Below are 16,731 nucleotides of genomic sequence, written 5' to 3' on the forward strand. Positions count from 1 at the left end.
TAACCTATTAAAACATAATTTAATTAAGGAAAAAAATCTAATTTTGCATTATTATTGACCTTCCAGGGATTCATGTAATTTGAGAAATTGAATGAAAACAATTTTACATGCATGAAATTCAGCTTTCTTACTCTATACATCCTGAGTGATTTGCCTTTTTCAGTAACAGAATCCTTTGCTATACCAGCTTGTTAAATGAATGCCAAATCAAGAGTAAAATTTCCATCTGTATTCCATAGTGTTTTAGCCATGCTGCAAAAGCAAAACCTGTAGGTAAAACAAAGAAAATTATCACCTTGAAGCTAGGTAACAGGTAACCCAGAAGTCCGGCCAAGCATAAAATTACAGCCACAAACAGCCCTGCAGAGAACATCTCAGGAGGGTGGCTGCTGGGTTTTTGTTATTGTTGTTTTCATCTTTCTTGGCCAAAGGAAGCAGGTGTTAAGAGAGCTCAACCACAGCTCCTGAACTCTGAGATTTACAGGGCTCTGTCACCTGGGGTAAGACTGCCATTCTTCCAGGTTTTCTTCCTGTCCAAGAAATCTGACATGCTGTTTTTCATGGTATTTTCAAACTGGAAGATCGAGACAGAAACTTTGGTCATCAGGAATGCAGAGATTGCCCAATGAAATGACAGAATTGATTATTAGGATGCTTGTTACTCAAAAAGCCCATTTTTTAAAGAAGGATGTATTAAAATTATTCCAGCATGCTAATGTGGCACACTCCTCTGCTGCCTAGCGGCAGGTGTTGCTATTAGCAGAGGAAGCCTTGTTCTAAGAATTATTCTAGAGGGCCAGAAAGAACAGGTATTGCTCCACCCGAGTAAACGCTGACTCAACTCTGCAGGGCTGGCGCGCTCTTTCCTCACCTCACCCCTCCTGCCAGGCACAACTGAGATCCAGAAATAACAGGATTAGCGAGAGAAGGGGAAATATGCAGGACGGTGGTGATGGGTATGCACAAAGGAGTGCCAAGCAGTTTTAATCGTTAATGTTCTTCGTCTATTGCTAGAGAAAATGTCTTTCCTTGGAGGAGGCATTGGCACGAGTTACTATAAACTCCCTCTGAATCTCAAGACTTCTGGGACGCCGATTCCGCTCCTGGCCTGGGGCAGGGCGTGGAAGCTTGGAAGCCAGCGCTGCGCTCCCCGTGGGAAGCGATCGCCTCCTCCGTCAACTCGCGCCTGGGCACTTAGCCCCTCCCGTTTCAGGGCGCCGCCTCTCCGGATGGCAAACACTATAAAGTGGCGGCGAATAAGGTTCCTCCTGCTGCTCTCGGTTTAGTCCAAGATCAGCGATATCACGCGTCCCCCGGAGCACCGCGTGCAGGAGCCATGGCGCGGGAGCTATACCACGAAGAGTTCGCCCGGGCGGGCAAGCAGGCGGGGCTGCAGGTCTGGAGGATTGAGAAGCTGGAGCTGGTGCCCGTGCCCCAGAGCGCTCACGGCGACTTCTACGTCGGGGATGCCTACCTGGTGCTGCACACGGCCAAGACGAGCCGAGGCTTCACCTACCGCCTGCACTTCTGGCTCGGTAAGGGACGGCGGGCGGCGGGACCCCGACGCACCAAGGCCGGCGAGGGGAGGACGTAGGGGTCTGAGATTTGCAGGCGTGGGAGTAAAGGGGACCGCAAACTGAGCTAGGCTGGAGACCTGTCGCGCCACTCGCGCCCCCACGGGGCTGCCCTTTGGGGCCGGCCACTTTCTCCCTACCGAAGTCAACTCGCCGGCTGCAAACGCGGGGCTCAGGCGTTGTCCGCAATTGACTTACCTCGCAGCCTTTGACCTTTGCCAGGTGTAGTTCCTGGACTTTGGAGCTGGTGACTGGCTTCTTCCCCTTTCACCTTCAAGTATCCAAACGCCACTCTTGTCCAGGGGCGCTGCCTCAGCGCACACCGTCTCTGGCCAAGCCCCGCTCACCTTCCGACAAACTCAGTCCTGCTTTCCCTGTCGGGATGGAGAGGAAGTCATAAAGTCTGGGGGCATCTGCCGCCGCTAGGAAGAAGTCCTTTTCTTTTTCTTCACACATTATTTTTCTTTGTTGCTTTCGGGCACTGGCTTATTTTCTCTATGATTGCGGGAATTATTGTTCTGGGCTTCTTTAAAACAGGATTCTACCCGCACCATGCTGCTTGTGGGTCTGGTAGACAAAAACTCCGCTTCATTAGGAAGCTGGCGTCCTCAGATAGAAGCAAGAAAAAAATACAGATATTTTATATACAAATAAATAGCTCTATATGGGTATTTCATATATTTATGTAGACTGCTTTATTGTTATTATTTATTATTTATTTTAGCAAGGACACAAGATGGAACAGAAACGGCTCCTTCAGCAGTAGTAATTATTTTGAGCTGCGTTCGTGCCAGGCTGTCAGGACACTGGGCCTTGTGTGTTCTTTTTCCACCTTCTACTTTTACTCATAAACATCCTGAATGTCCAGCCTCTCCCCAGGAGGTCTTGTGCCAGTGGGCACACCCTGTCTAACAACATGCCGATTCTCTGAGCCTTTTTGCCTTCTTTTAAAACTAGCTAGCCTGCCCAGTACTCGTGTTTGTTTAGTTTTATCCCTGAGCTTAGGAGGAAAACACACAAAACCACACACACTTACACATTTTTGAGTCCCTGAAAGCCAACACTGTAATTTCTAACATTTGAAGATTTTAAGAAACAAAATAGTAGAAAACATTGAGTAGTGACTGTCTAAACATTGGCAAACACCTGGAACAGGCATTTGAGAAATGAGAAATGAAAAATACGTAGATGAAGATAAGACTTTTAATTATAACATTTGGAGTCAAAAATTTGTGTTAGCTTGAGGAGGCAGAGAAGGCTCAGCCTGAGTTCTGAACACATTTTGGCTTCTTGTTGCATTGCTGTTATTCCTATTATAATGTTGTAATACACAGTCATCTATTTGTATTTTCTGCCAGAAAAGACTGAAACTTTTATAACCCATGTTCAAGAATGAATGATGCCAGATAGAATAATGATGTCCTTACAGAGGACTTTCCATGCAGAACTTAAATCTAGTATGAATGAAAGTGTTTGAAATGCCACATTTGCCATTTGAGTAAATTAAAATGTAAAATAATGCCATATCTTACTGTAGACAGCAGTTAAGTTTGACTTTGTCAGATGACCGCAAGGGAGATTTGAACACAATTCTTTAATTCTATACATTTTTATCCAAGTTGACCTCTTAACTACTATATTTTGTAGGGTTTACAGATTCATCTTATTCACTTACTTATCTACTTAACTATCCACTTGATGCCCATAAATTTCAAAAATATAATAGAAAATGGTTTGGGCAGAAACATTTATAATCTTAAAGACATGCTAAAACTGAAGTCAATAACATGTTAATAACAAGCAAATTCATTCAGTAATTGTTCAATATGGCCAGTACTGTACAAGGCACTTGTGGATATGAATAATTAATGAAACTTCTCTAAAAGTTCATCACCTCAAAGGTGCAAAAAGACAAAAAGTGATATAACACAGGTAGAATGTGATAATTACTGTGAAAGCACAAAGTTTCTGTGGTTATTGGGAAACAGAAGCCTTTAGAGAAAAAAAAAATGAGAGTACTTGGAAGTGTTTTTGTGTCAAGAGAGAATCATGGAGAGAAAAAAAGCTTCAAGTAAAATAGTCAACAGGACTTTCAGATGGGATTGCCCAACAGCTCTTCCTACTTCAGTTCCCTAAGAAAACAGAATTTCATCCAAAATAGTGTAGTCTAAGACCTAAATTAGGATGAATCCATGAGGATTCATCAGAGAGACAGATTTAGAGAAAGTCACAGGAGAGAGAGCTGAACTTCCAGGGGAAAAGAACATTTGGTTAAAGGAAATCAGCCGGAAGAAAGAGAAACTAAAGTTAAACTGAGATGAAAAAAGGTGCATAGCATAGAAATGAAGAAACAGGCCAAATGGGAGGCAAAAAGGGGAAACAGGAAGAAGTTGGACCTAGAACAAGAGAGAACAGAGGGGGAGAGTCGTCTTTCCTGGTCTCTCCCTCAGTGTTTCCATAGCACTTGGCATATCTCAGATTATTTTATTGTATTAACATTACATGCTTAAATGTATTAACATCATATGCTTAAATGTAATGAAAGTAAAAATTTATTGCAAAGAACTTAAATGTTATTGCATTAGCCCTTCTTTAAAAACATTTCAGCTTTGCACCTAGCAGTTTAAATGCATCCATTCACCTTCTGTTTGTAGTTCCTTATAGCACCAAATCAATGGGTAGGTCTAGATAGTAAAACTGCTCCCTGTCACATCCCTAACCTAAGGTACAAACACTTATCCTCACTCTTTCTCTTTGCCAGTTTTAAACTTCACACAAATATATTTTAAAGCAGTATACATTTATGTTATAAGTGGGCTATACCAGGCCTTGTGCAATGCCCTGGGAATCCAAAGGATTGGATTACAATATACGATACAAAGAACTTATACGAAGGACTGGCTAGAAACTGGATCATTTACGTTGCTGGAGCATGGGGGTGGGTACATGCAATGGTACAGCACTCTGGAAAAGAGTTTAGTAGTTTCTTACAAAACCAAATATACTACTACCATATGAGTCAGCAATTGCATTCATAGGTATTTATTCCAGAAAAATGAAGTTTTGTATTCACATGAAAACCTGTACCTGAATGTCCAAAGCAGTTTTATTTGAATAAACAAACACTAGAATTAGCCCAGATGCTTTTCAACAGGTGACTGGTTAAACAAGTTGTACATCTGTACCAACTAATACTACTCAGCAATAAAAAGGAACAAACTATTGATACATACAACAACTTGGATGAAGCTCCAGGGAATCATGCTGAGTGAAAAACCCTAAGAGGCTTTATACTGTATGATCCCATTTATATAAAATTTTTGAAATGACAAAATTTTAGATTTGGCATTGCCGTTGGTTACAGATAGGGTGAAGAGGGGATGATGTGGGCAGGAGAAGAGTGTATTATAAAAGGGCAACTTGAAGGATGTTTTTGGTGGAACTATACAGCATCTTGATTGTGATAGCAGATGTATGAATTTATGCATGTGATAAAATTTTATAGAACTCAATGCACACACACACGAGTACAAGTAAAACTGAGAAAATACTAATAAAATAGGTGGATTATATCAATGCCAATATCCTGGTTGTGGTATTCAGTGCTATACTGTACTATACATTAATATGTTAAGCTATACTGTAATTTTACAAAGTTGCCACTACTGGTGGAAATTGGGTCTATTGATCTGTGTCTATCCTTCAATAGTACCAATCTGTTTTAATCACGTTAGCTATGTAGTAAACCTTAGTATCAGGTAGAGTGATTCCCCCCACTTTATGCTTGTTTGTCAAGATTATTTTAGCTATTCCAGGGCCTGCACCTCACTATATAAATTTTGCAATAAGCATGTATATGTCTATAATAAACCTTACTGTGATTTTGGTAAGAATAACATTAGGCCTATAGATCAATTTGTGAAGGATTGACATCATTATTATGTGGAGTCTTAAAATCCATGAACACTAAGCGTTTACATTTACTTGGGTCTTCCTTGATATTTTGCATGCCATTTTGTAATTTTCAGCATACAGATCCTGTACATGTTTTTAAACTACATGCCTGAGTATTTCAGTTTCTTTGGAGTGATTGTCAATAGCATTGCGCCTTTAATTTCAGTTTCAGCATGTTCATTGTTTCTATATAGAAATGTGACTGATTTTTTGTGTTACTGATGAATCTTGTATCCTGCTAATGTGCTCAATGTACTTTTTATTTCTAGGAGAGTTGTTTTTTTTTTTTTTGGATAGGTCTCTTAGAGTTCACTATGTAAACAATATTGTTGTCTCTAAATAGAGACCTTTTTATTTCTTCATATTCAATTTGTATGCCTTTTTTTTCTTTTTCTTACTTTATTGCAGTGGTTAGAACTTGCTGTACTATGTTGAATAAGAGTGGTGTGAGTGCACACCCGTTTTCTGGATTTTATGGGAAAAACATTTAGTCTTTTACTGTTCAGCATTGTTAGCTCTGTGTTTTTGGTTGACTCTAATTATCGTTTGAAGGTGTTCCTCTCTATTCCTAATTTGACTTATTTTATTTTATCATGAATGGCTGTTGGATTAACCTAGTTTTAAATCTCTCTTTTTATCTATAAAATCATTACATCCACAAAATACTTATAGAAATTCATAGGATGTACACAAGTCTAACATAATATAAAATAACACGGCACAGCATAGTATAACAGAACATAAAAGACACCGGTAAAATCAGTGTAGGGAAACAACAAATGGAAATCATAAGCAGATTCATAGGGGAAAACTAAACTGATTCTTAAGCAGACTTTATACACAAAGTTCATAAGTTTCTAAACACTTTCTGGAGTTCCATCATGCTACAACTGGATTTGATTCTAATTTTCGCATCCAAAGGCTGACATTGGCTTCATCAAGACTGTCAACCTCATTCAGGCATCCTGTTTTATTCATACAGATATTCCCTGGCCAACCACATTACATAAGCATCAGCAAATGATAGGATAATTTAATTAACTTACTTTCAGTTCATTCATTAACTTCATGCCTGTCCATTTACATCTACCTAAAGAGATTCAGGTTTCAACTTGCAGTCAGGTAAGGACGCTTATGTCAAATACATCATCTTTAACACCTTTGATGTTAACCTTGATTCCAAGTTATCTCTTAAAGCATCTCTCTTAAGGCATCATAAAAATCTACATCTGCATCTTTATGGTATTCTCAGTTAGGGTTCGGATCCCAAATCAGCAGAAGAATGACACCAGAGTCCTTTCAGATTGCAAAATTGCCGGTGTGTCAAATACTTAACTTTGACCACAGCAAGTTCACAAAATTGTTATCACGTCAAGTAATCTTCTAGCTACTGAGTTGTTTTTTTGTTGTTGTTGTTGTTTTTTCCCCTCAGAAGATACTTGGTATATGAGTCTCATTTGAGAGTAAGAGGGGAATTGTAAGGAAATCTGATTCTTTCTTTAATACAACTGACTGATTTCCCTTCTTCAACTTTGGTGAATACTCTCAGTTAGGGTTGTTCATGTGAACTATTAAATTATTACAGCTTCTAAGCTTTTATGCATCAGTTATCTATGGAAGAAATTAACATACCTTGTCACTATAAAATTGTACCGCTAATGAGAGCCTGAGTACAAAAAAATACCCACAAGTGTACTGGAGTTTTTAAGAACCTGTGCTTCAGAGTCACACAAACCTACATCTGGTCTTTTTCTCCCAAAAGTTGCTTTATGACCTCAGAAAAGTTACCCAGCCTCTCTAAGCCTCCATTTTCTCTGTTCCAATCTAGTAGAAAATAGGTTCTGCTTTATGAGGTTGCTTGAAGATTAAATGAGATCATCCATGTAAAACATTGGCATAGTGTCTGGCCCATAGGGGTAGTATAAATGTATAATGTTGGCTATTATTATTTCTAGAGTCATTTAAGATTTTTATTACAGCTTGGATGTAGTAAAGAGTTTGAAGTGTTTTCCATAAAATGTGAGTGCCCCTCCTGACTGTCCGTACTGTAACCTTTATGTACACTACAGACACTGGTTCTTAGGAATTGTTTTGACCTTAGTGAAGTTACCTGGATGTGATGTGTATTACAATTGTGAAAATTAAATGTATGTTGTATGTGAAATACCTGGAACAATACCAAGTACATTAACACTTAATAAATGTTAGCGTGCTGCTTCCTTTGCTCTTTCTTTCCTCCAGAGATCATTATTTCATTCAAACAGAACCAGTCAGATAGTGAAGTAGGGAAAAAGACCAAAAAATAGGGGTAAAATTAAATTATATTCATTTTCCCATTGTAAAAACCACTTATTTAATTATGGCTCTGATGCTCATATTTCTCACAAACATCAGTTAACATATTGACATATCATAAAATCAAAGAGTTATCCTAATAAAGGCTAAACCACTTGTCAAATGTTTTCATAGTCTGATCTTATTGACCTTACCAAATTAATGCTTACTTAAATCTCATTGGAATAGATTGTTTTATCTTCTTGAGCAACTTCACACAACAGTGTTTCTTTTTAAAATTTTTAAAGGAATTGGAAAAAGCAGAAACAAAAACAGGCCGGGCACGGTGGCTCATACCTGTAATCCCCAACAATTTAGGAGGCCAAAGCCAGAGGACTGCTTGAGGCCAGGAGTTTGAGACCAGCCTGGGCAACATATGGAGACCTTTTCCCTACAAAACACTTTTTTGAGAATTAGCAAAGCATGGTGGCACGCACCTGTAGTCCAAGCTGCTTGTGAGAGTGAGGTAGGAGGATCGCTTAAGCCCCAGAGTTTGGGGTTACAGTGAGCTATGATTACGCCATTGCATTCCAGGCTTAGCAACAGAGCAACACCCTCTCTCAAAAAAAAAATAGACTAAAAAAATTGTTAATTATTAGCAAAATAATGTATTACATACAGTATTTTAGCTAAAAGATCTTTGTGTAGAAGACTGTTGGATTGATACATAATTGAAATGAAAATTTCTGACTTCTTTCATATCAGAAATTCTGCCTTAATCCTTTCTCTTGCTTGATAATTGAGGTGCTGTTGTTCACTGTTTTAGGAAAGGAGTGTTCCCAGGATGAAAGCACAGCTGCTGCCATCTTCACTGTTCAGATGGATGACTATTTGGGTGGCAAGCCAGTGCAGAATAGAGAACTTCAAGGATATGAGTCTAATGACTTTGTTAGCTATTTCAAAGGCGGTCTGAAATACAAGGTAAGCAGCTCCCTCAGTTTCCATTATGAATCCCTTTCTCCTCTTGTCCATCCATACCTCCTGTCTTCATAGAATGACAGTTCGTTGAGGGCAGGGGTTTTTGTTTTATTTGCTTTTGTTTTAATCTGTTTTGTTCATGGATTTATCCCCAGTACCTGCTGGATACAAAGTAGGTGTTCAATAAATGTTTGTGAAATGTGTGGTACGATATGTGAAATATTGTGAAAATTTAATTTGATAGGTTAATTTTTTAAAAGAGCTTTCAGTTGTGTCTTCACAAGATACCTTTTTAATATTTTGTAGCTATTTCAACATTTAAATTTTGGTAATTTGGGTCTTAAAAGTTTTCGTTTTTGCTATTCTAGAAAATCTCTGAAGTTTCTGCAAGTAACCTAAGCCTTCAAAATCTCAGTTGTTCTGGAATATATTAATACAGTATTTATAATAATTATAATTTTAGTAACTGTAAAGAACTATACATGTATTTCCAAAATAGTGTGGTTTGATCTTAGAAGGGATGCAGATGAAAATTTTGAGCTTAAAATTCTGCAGGTAAACTACACACACGCACATACACAGTTTATGCACACTGGTCTGAAACACTGATCAATTGGCTCTACTTCTGAAAATAAACAAGAACAAATAGTTAAATGGTTCTATCCCTTTAAGGCAGCCTTCAGTATAGGACAGGTTTTTTTTTTGTTTTGTTTTGTTTTGTTTTTTTGGCATCCTCCTAAGTTAGCTTTCCAGACTGGCCCTCCCTTCACCATTCCTGCCACTCACCCCTCCACACGTGTTCAGTTAAAGTGTGAGGAATACCCTCCCCAGACAAACATCACAGATTTCCGAAATCAAACACGCTCCAGCAAGTGTTCTGCACACCCCACTGCCCTGCCCTGTGAGCATGCTACCCTAGTGAAGACCTGAAACCTTAGAGCTTCACTACAATTCTGACTGTAATACTAAGTCCGCTTACTAACATGGCGAGGTTTATTTATACCTTTACCTGTTCAGAGTCTTCGTTGAATATTTTGTGATACTATTGAGATCAGAACAAAACACTTATACATTATAGGTTCTCTTATGTCTCTTGAAATGATTATTTTATTCTAGGCTATGAACTACCCTAAATACAAAACTATTACCTCTCATTTTATTTGATTCACAGGAGCTCCTACAGTTTATGACAAATGATACTGAAACTTCCTTTATGTCAGTGAACTCAACATTTTAAATAAATTGAGTCTTGTAGTTACTAAAAGCAGGTGCTGTGACACCATCATAGTTATGAACCCATTTCTGCCACATATGACTTGTTTGCTTTAGGGAAAATACTGAGCTTTCTGTGCTCAGTTTCCCCAAACAATGAATATTATAACAGTTTCCTCATACAGGTGTTGTATTAAGGAATAAATTAAATAATAAAGTAACTGTAGTCGAGCGTGGTGGCTCACGCCTGTAATCCCAACACTTTGAGAGGCCAAAGCAGACGGATCACCTGAGGTCAGAAGTTTGAGAACAGCCTGAGCAATATGGTGAAACCCCCTCTACTAAAAATACAAAATTTAACTGGGTGTGGTGACATGCGCCTGTAACCCTAGCTACTAGGGAAGCTGAGGCAGGAGAATTGCTTGAACCCAGGAGGCAGAGGTTGCAGTGAGGCGAGGTCGTGCCATTGCTCTCCAGCCTGGGAGACATGAGTGAAACTCCGTCTCAAAACAGGAGTACATAGATGAAAACTTGTATTTATTTAATTATATAATACTTAGTTTATTCAACCAAGAAATGTAGCAGTCGTTGTAAAATTATGGACTGGGAAATCATTTTATATATTTTTTTAATTTGAAGTTTTAATTGTCCTGAAATTAACATTTAATCTATACCAACTTTTATTGGAGAACGGTGGAAATTTAAAGTCAATGGAAAAGAATGTGCTAATGACAAATTAGCTCTAATTTTCCGTACCATTATTATTATAGAGGTCTTTGATCTATCAATGACAGTTTTGTTTATACTGTAGCTCAGTTATTCACATATAATTAATTATAATTAATAGTAGAAATAAAGATATGGTTCATATCATTTAATTAGAAAAAATGAAAAGGTAAAAGATCATTGCAAATAATATAAGAAGATGTAGTTGATACAGTTAATATCTTTCTTTAATTCGGGTGATTGTATTTCATTTTATTTTATTTTTTTTGGTTGGGGATGTACAGCCAAGATATTGCATCTCTCCTAGCTTACAGTAAAAACACTCAGGCCTAGCATGTTTATTAATAGTAAGACCTGTTTACCAGAAAATAAAGAAGACATTTGATTACTTTAAATGTAAAAACAAGGACCATACATAAGATCAACCCATTCCTGGCCAGCACTCAACAACCATCTCTGTCCCAACCCTGTACCAGTGTGAACTTTTGGGTGCCTTCTTCTCTGGCTGCTGTCATCTGTACGTGTTACTTCTGACCCTCCTCTAGCCACCTGTCACCTTCTTCTCTGAAATCTTTGCCTTCTTGCTCATTATTGATTTGGGGATCATTAGTGTCCAAAGGGCAAGAGCTATGGCGTCTTCTTTTTGTTTTTGCAGCAGCGTTTTATACACTGAAGGTTCTCAGTAAATACTTGCAGTTGTCAATTGAATGGTTAAAACAGAAAGAATAAAGAGACCAAACAAACACAATCTGTTGATTACCAAGGGGTTCTCTCTTGTTTTATGGAATAGGTGGCTATTTTAACTTGGCCTGACAGGCACAGTTTTGGCACAAACACCAGCAGTATTATTGTGCTTTGCTTTGTCTAGGTAGACACCTCATCAGTTTTCTGTTTGTTTCTTGTGTGTCTGTCTTCCCGCATTCATCAGGCTGGAGGCGTGGCATCTGGATTAAATCATGTTCTTACTAATGACCTGACAGCCAAGAGGCTCCTACATGTGAAGGGTCGTAGAGTGGTGAGAGCCACAGAAGTTCCCCTTAGCTGGGACAGTTTCAACAAGGGTGACTGCTTCATCATTGACCTTGGCACCGTAAGTTTCATATATACACATCGATGTCTAAAGAAAAGTGAATTGCTTTCAGATCAAATCATATGTACATGTCATTGAAAAGAATCACTTTTTCTACACACCAGAAAGGGGCCACGTTTATGTGAGCTGAGTAATTGCCAAGTATTTAAATGACACATGAAGTGAGACTTCAAAGTTTTTATTTTCTTTGATAGGTTTAGAATAGTGATTTAGTTCTTCCTACCATAGAACAGAAATTGACTAATTTTTAATACATTTCCCCTTCTCTCTGAACAGAGCTTCCTCTAATTATTTTTGTCTCTAATTGTGCATGGGAAAACATAGCTTGAGGGGGAAACTGGTTCCCCCAGCAACAAAAGGTTCTAGAATATAATATGGACATAAGATGAATCTAAACAGCCACCTAAAGAATTTTAAAGACATATTTTGACGTACGTATATACACACACCATACCATTTCACACTTTTCAATTAGCACAAGTACAAATATCAAGTATTATCTTAACGGCATGGGCAATGGTATATTATATCTGACTTATGTTTTCTTCCTGGAAAAGATGCTCCTCTAATATCAGGTATACTTATTAATCATTACTGTCATGGCAAAGAAGCATTATTTCAAGACCCTTTGCTAGACCCTAGAAGGTAGAATATAAGTTGTGTCTTTAAAACTTTGTGAAGTTTTTATAATAGAAATAAAGAGCATTTCCCTCCACTGAAAAGCCATGTGCAAAAGCAATGAAAGCAAGAAAGCACAGAACTTATAAGGCTCTCCTCTTCCTGCTTTTCATTATCATCATTTTCATCACACCATACATCTCAACATTCTAATTATCATTCCTAACATTTCTGGGCCAAACGTTGTAACAGAGTCATGAGCTGACCTGCATTGCTTCAGTTAGCATGAGGCTTGTCTATGGAATTTGCTCAAGGTTGCAAAGTCAGTAAATGGTGAAGGCAGGATTAGACTCTCAGCATATCTGATGCCCCATGAAGCATTTTGTTTTATTGCATCTACTTGGGCAGTATTTTGGGATAAAGCAGTAGACAGAAGCCAAAAGAGCTTATTCCAGCTGCATAGAGGAGGGCACAAAAGATTCTGAAAATAGAGTTACAAAATTCTGTTTAAGCAATATTAATTTAACAACAGTACAGAGATTAAATGTACTAAGGTTATACATTATTTAGATAATGACCCCAAAGTATAAACTGCCTCAGTTTCTTTAAGTGAGTGTGCATCTATAGTTTTATTACTACTTATACATAATCCAACTGTCTTGGATCATACCAGCTTGCGGGCAAAGTTGAGATCAAAATAATATAAATGTCCAAAGTACAATTCTTAATATTACACGTAGACATCTACACCCTAAATGGCAGTACCTTTGCCCTGAATCTCACAATAAATTTCATGGGAAAGTCCTTTTCAACTTCAATAGCTAATTCATTCTCCTAACAGATTTAAGTCCTGACTCTCAGATCTAGGCAGAATACACATACTGTTCCACCCTTTCATTCTCCCCTACCGCCGCCACCCCCTACACTATAAATAAATAAATAACTCGTGCACATAAATGTCTACAGCCACACAGTACCAAAAGCAATTGCAGCATTCAGTCTGTCAAACCTTATGCACAATAATTTTCTATCTCAACTTTCATCTCCACCACTTGCACTCTAAAGCCCTTTATAAGTGCTTTTGAAAATAAAATGGCATTTTTATTAGAAAAAGGAAACCTCAGTTCTCATTCCAGTTGCTGTACTCTGAGGTTCTCGTCTGTAAAAGCAAATATTTGAGTAGGTGATCGCGAGGGTCCCTTAACCAGAAGGGCGCTTCCCAGTGATAATGTAATTAATTGCTGCCATTACTTGAAAGTATTTCTTTTCTTAAAAAAAAAAAACTTGTTATATGTAATGTAATTGCTATGTAAATATAATAATCTATTCAATTATCATGAATAGCTTCCAATTCAGCTTTCTAACTATCTGCTATGATATTGGGCAACTCATTAATGTCTCTGAGCCTTAACTTCCTCATTTGTTTTTACATCTTGACTCTGATTTCTGATACCACTTTTATCCTTAGCTGACTATGATTCAGTCTCATCTGACACACAGTCACATCTGGGAAATGGCAGTTATCATCCCAGTTTCAAAAGGGGAAACAAAAGCCTTAGGCTTTAGAAGGTATGTGCAAGTCACTCCACATTCATGCCAGTTGCGTGATGACCCAGGATGGGTCCTGGGTTTTTCTATTCCTACTTTACATTTTTTTCACCACACTAAGCTAACTTGGTAGTAATATTAGATAGTATGGCCTGGTAATAGAATGTCTTGTGACAGTTTCAGAATCTGCTGAATTCAGAACTGATGATGCCTAATCTGCTGAGATTCCACTGAAAGCAGTAGTATTCACTAAATCATTTATTATTTTGCAGAACAAATACCGAGTTTCCACTATGGGCCAGGTAGTTGGGTGTGGTGGTAGACAGGTTGTAGTTCTTGTGCCATATACTCTCTTCCCATAGTCAACCTGTGGGAGTATGGGCCACAAATCCAGGTTCACGTAATAGGGTCAGAGTCTCTATTATAAGGTTCCAGGGCATTCATCTATTTAATAGTAAATTATTTTTATTTTATATAGTTAATTATCTTTAATAACTTTCAAGTTCTCTTTTCCCGTGCCTTGTAAAAGAGATATTTGGAATGAGAGATATTTGTTGCAGAGGTACTGGTGCTTGGTTATCAATTATATTCCGGAATTTTCCTATACTCAAAAGGGATACCCTGGTGAGAATCAAGCACCAGATTCCTACATAATCTACGGCAAATACCTCCAGGATCTGTGTTTGTGTTATTAACCTTTAACCAGTTGGTATGTTGGCAAAAGTTTCTGAATGGTGATAAGATCTTGAACTACCTTGGCAACTTTATTTTGGGGTATGTCAGTAAACAAAGAAATACACATAACTAAACTTTTCTGTACCATAATATTTTAATAGTAGTCATTGCGCTAGTTATTTAAAGACAACCTTCTGCATCAGAGAGCCTAAAAGGATGCCAGTGCAGTTTCTTCAAGTTTGTATTATGACCCAGGTATGAAAAACTTAGGTTAAACATCCAGTTATCACCCAGCTAAGGCCACCTGGCCAAAACTAAGGTTATGGATATAACCTAAATCCCATACCTTGATCATATATCAGAGAAATCAGCTTTTTTGATCAACAGTCACTATTATTAATATGTTATTCCATATCTCTTAGAAACATTTGTCCTTTTATTGAATTTTAAATTATAGTAAATATTCCCGGACATTACAATATAACCTCCTCAGCCTGAGGCATAAGATAGTAAAATTATCAGTTTAGCCAGTTTGAAAGTGAAGAACATCACCAATATTTTGGAGAATGATTTAGAGCCATTGTCTCATAGTTAGTTTATTTTTAGACAATAACATGAAATGTGGCTAGATCTTACCAATTTACAGAGTCATTGGAAAAACACTTCTGAACAATATATTTTAAAGTTGGTGAATTTATTAGTCATGATTTTCCCACGATTTTTAAAGATATGAACTATTTTTAGAAATTAGTGAAATTACATCTGAAAATACTGTAAAATACTACCAGTAACTGCAGAATGTGAATGATAGTGGAAGAAAAGTCCATATTCTTAAGATTTGGAGTCTGGGGTTAACTCTTGGAAAGATATGTCACAGTCAGCCACTAGTGAAGAGTTCGATTTCCCAGGAGTAGGAATTCCTGTGGTGAGTTACTGATCCTGATGTTCCCCGTGTTCTGTTTCCTCGCTGATTGGTCAGTGATGCAGCTTTACCCTGTTCTCCTCACTATTTATAATCGATCACACCCTCTCCCATTGTTCAGTCATGCTGCTTTGAAAAAACGGTCTCCACTTCCTCATTTACCAGTCAGTCTTTAACCCACAGTCAGACTTTCACTCCCACAGTTCCTCGGAAAATGTTCTTATCATGGGCATCGATGACCCCTGCTAAATCCAGTGGACACCGTGACATTATGCGCGTGATTCTTGTGTTGCAACCCACACTTTTGACTTTTCCCAGCTTATCCAGCCTCACTCCTCCCCTGGCTTCCTTGTTTTTCTCCCTCTCAGGCCACTGTTATTCTTCTTTGCATGGCCTGCCCACACCTTCAAGTGTTTTTTTAAAGGATTTTAATTATTGTCTCTTCTTTTATACATTCTTCCTAAGCAAACTCATCCCCACCCAGAGCTTCAACTACTACCCATGAGTCAATCTAAACTTTAAATCTAACTCAGACCTCTTGCCTGAGCTCCAAGTCAGTGTTTCAGATATTTCATGTTATGTGTGTCATAAGAACCTCAAACTCAACACATCTAGAAAATGATTTCTTCTCTAATTGTCTTTATCTTATTAATGGAGCCACCACTCACTCAGATTTTCAAAGCCAAAATCCAGGAGTCATCCTGACTTCTCCCAAGTGCTCCACATTCATTTAATTGCTATCCTAGCCTATTCCACCTTCTAATTATCTCTTCAATCTTTCCTGTTCTCTTCATTGCTGTTGATACTCTCTTAGTACCCAGTGCCTGACACATTCCTTCAAGTCACCAGACTTTTGCTGTTGCAGATGGATTCCTTTGCTAGAATACTCGCCTCTTATTTGGCACCTTTCTCCAGCAGGCATCCAATATTTTCTCATCCTTTGATATCCACGTCAGATATTGTCTTCTTCATAGTTTGTTTCCTGACCTTTTCTTCTGCTTCCACAGTCCAGTGTCCCAGCCCTTTAGGGTCAGATTTAGACTTAACTTCCCTGTCATTATGCAGAGACTTGCTTCTCAGCCTTTTTTATATTGCCTGTCCATTTACTTATCAGCCTTCCTCAGTCACTGTGTTTCTAAAATATAAAGCCTACAACTTAC

General features: G+C 38.1%; 1 protein-coding gene across 2 annotated transcripts in view; it reads left to right on the top strand.

Moving 5' to 3' along the window:
• The first annotated feature begins 423 nt into the window (after positions 1 to 423).
• The window catches only part of SCIN (scinderin), an 82,994-nt gene continuing 66,686 nt past the window's right edge, over positions 424 to 16,731 (top strand). The window contains exons 1-3 of one of the 2 annotated variants that reach the window (XM_527671.8): positions 424 to 1,535; positions 8,629 to 8,783; positions 11,647 to 11,808. In XM_527671.8, coding sequence (XP_527671.3) covers positions 1,337 to 1,535; positions 8,629 to 8,783; positions 11,647 to 11,808 — 516 coding nt within the window. In that variant the 5' untranslated portion in view covers positions 424 to 1,336. The remainder of the gene's footprint in view (positions 1,536 to 8,628; positions 8,784 to 11,646; positions 11,809 to 16,731) is intronic. The other variant, XM_016945600.4, reaches the window with a different exon arrangement.

The sequence above is a fragment of the Pan troglodytes genome, chromosome 6, assembly GCF_028858775.2.
Source record: "Pan troglodytes isolate AG18354 chromosome 6, NHGRI_mPanTro3-v2.0_pri, whole genome shotgun sequence".
NCBI lineage: Eukaryota > Metazoa > Chordata > Mammalia > Primates > Hominidae > Pan > Pan troglodytes.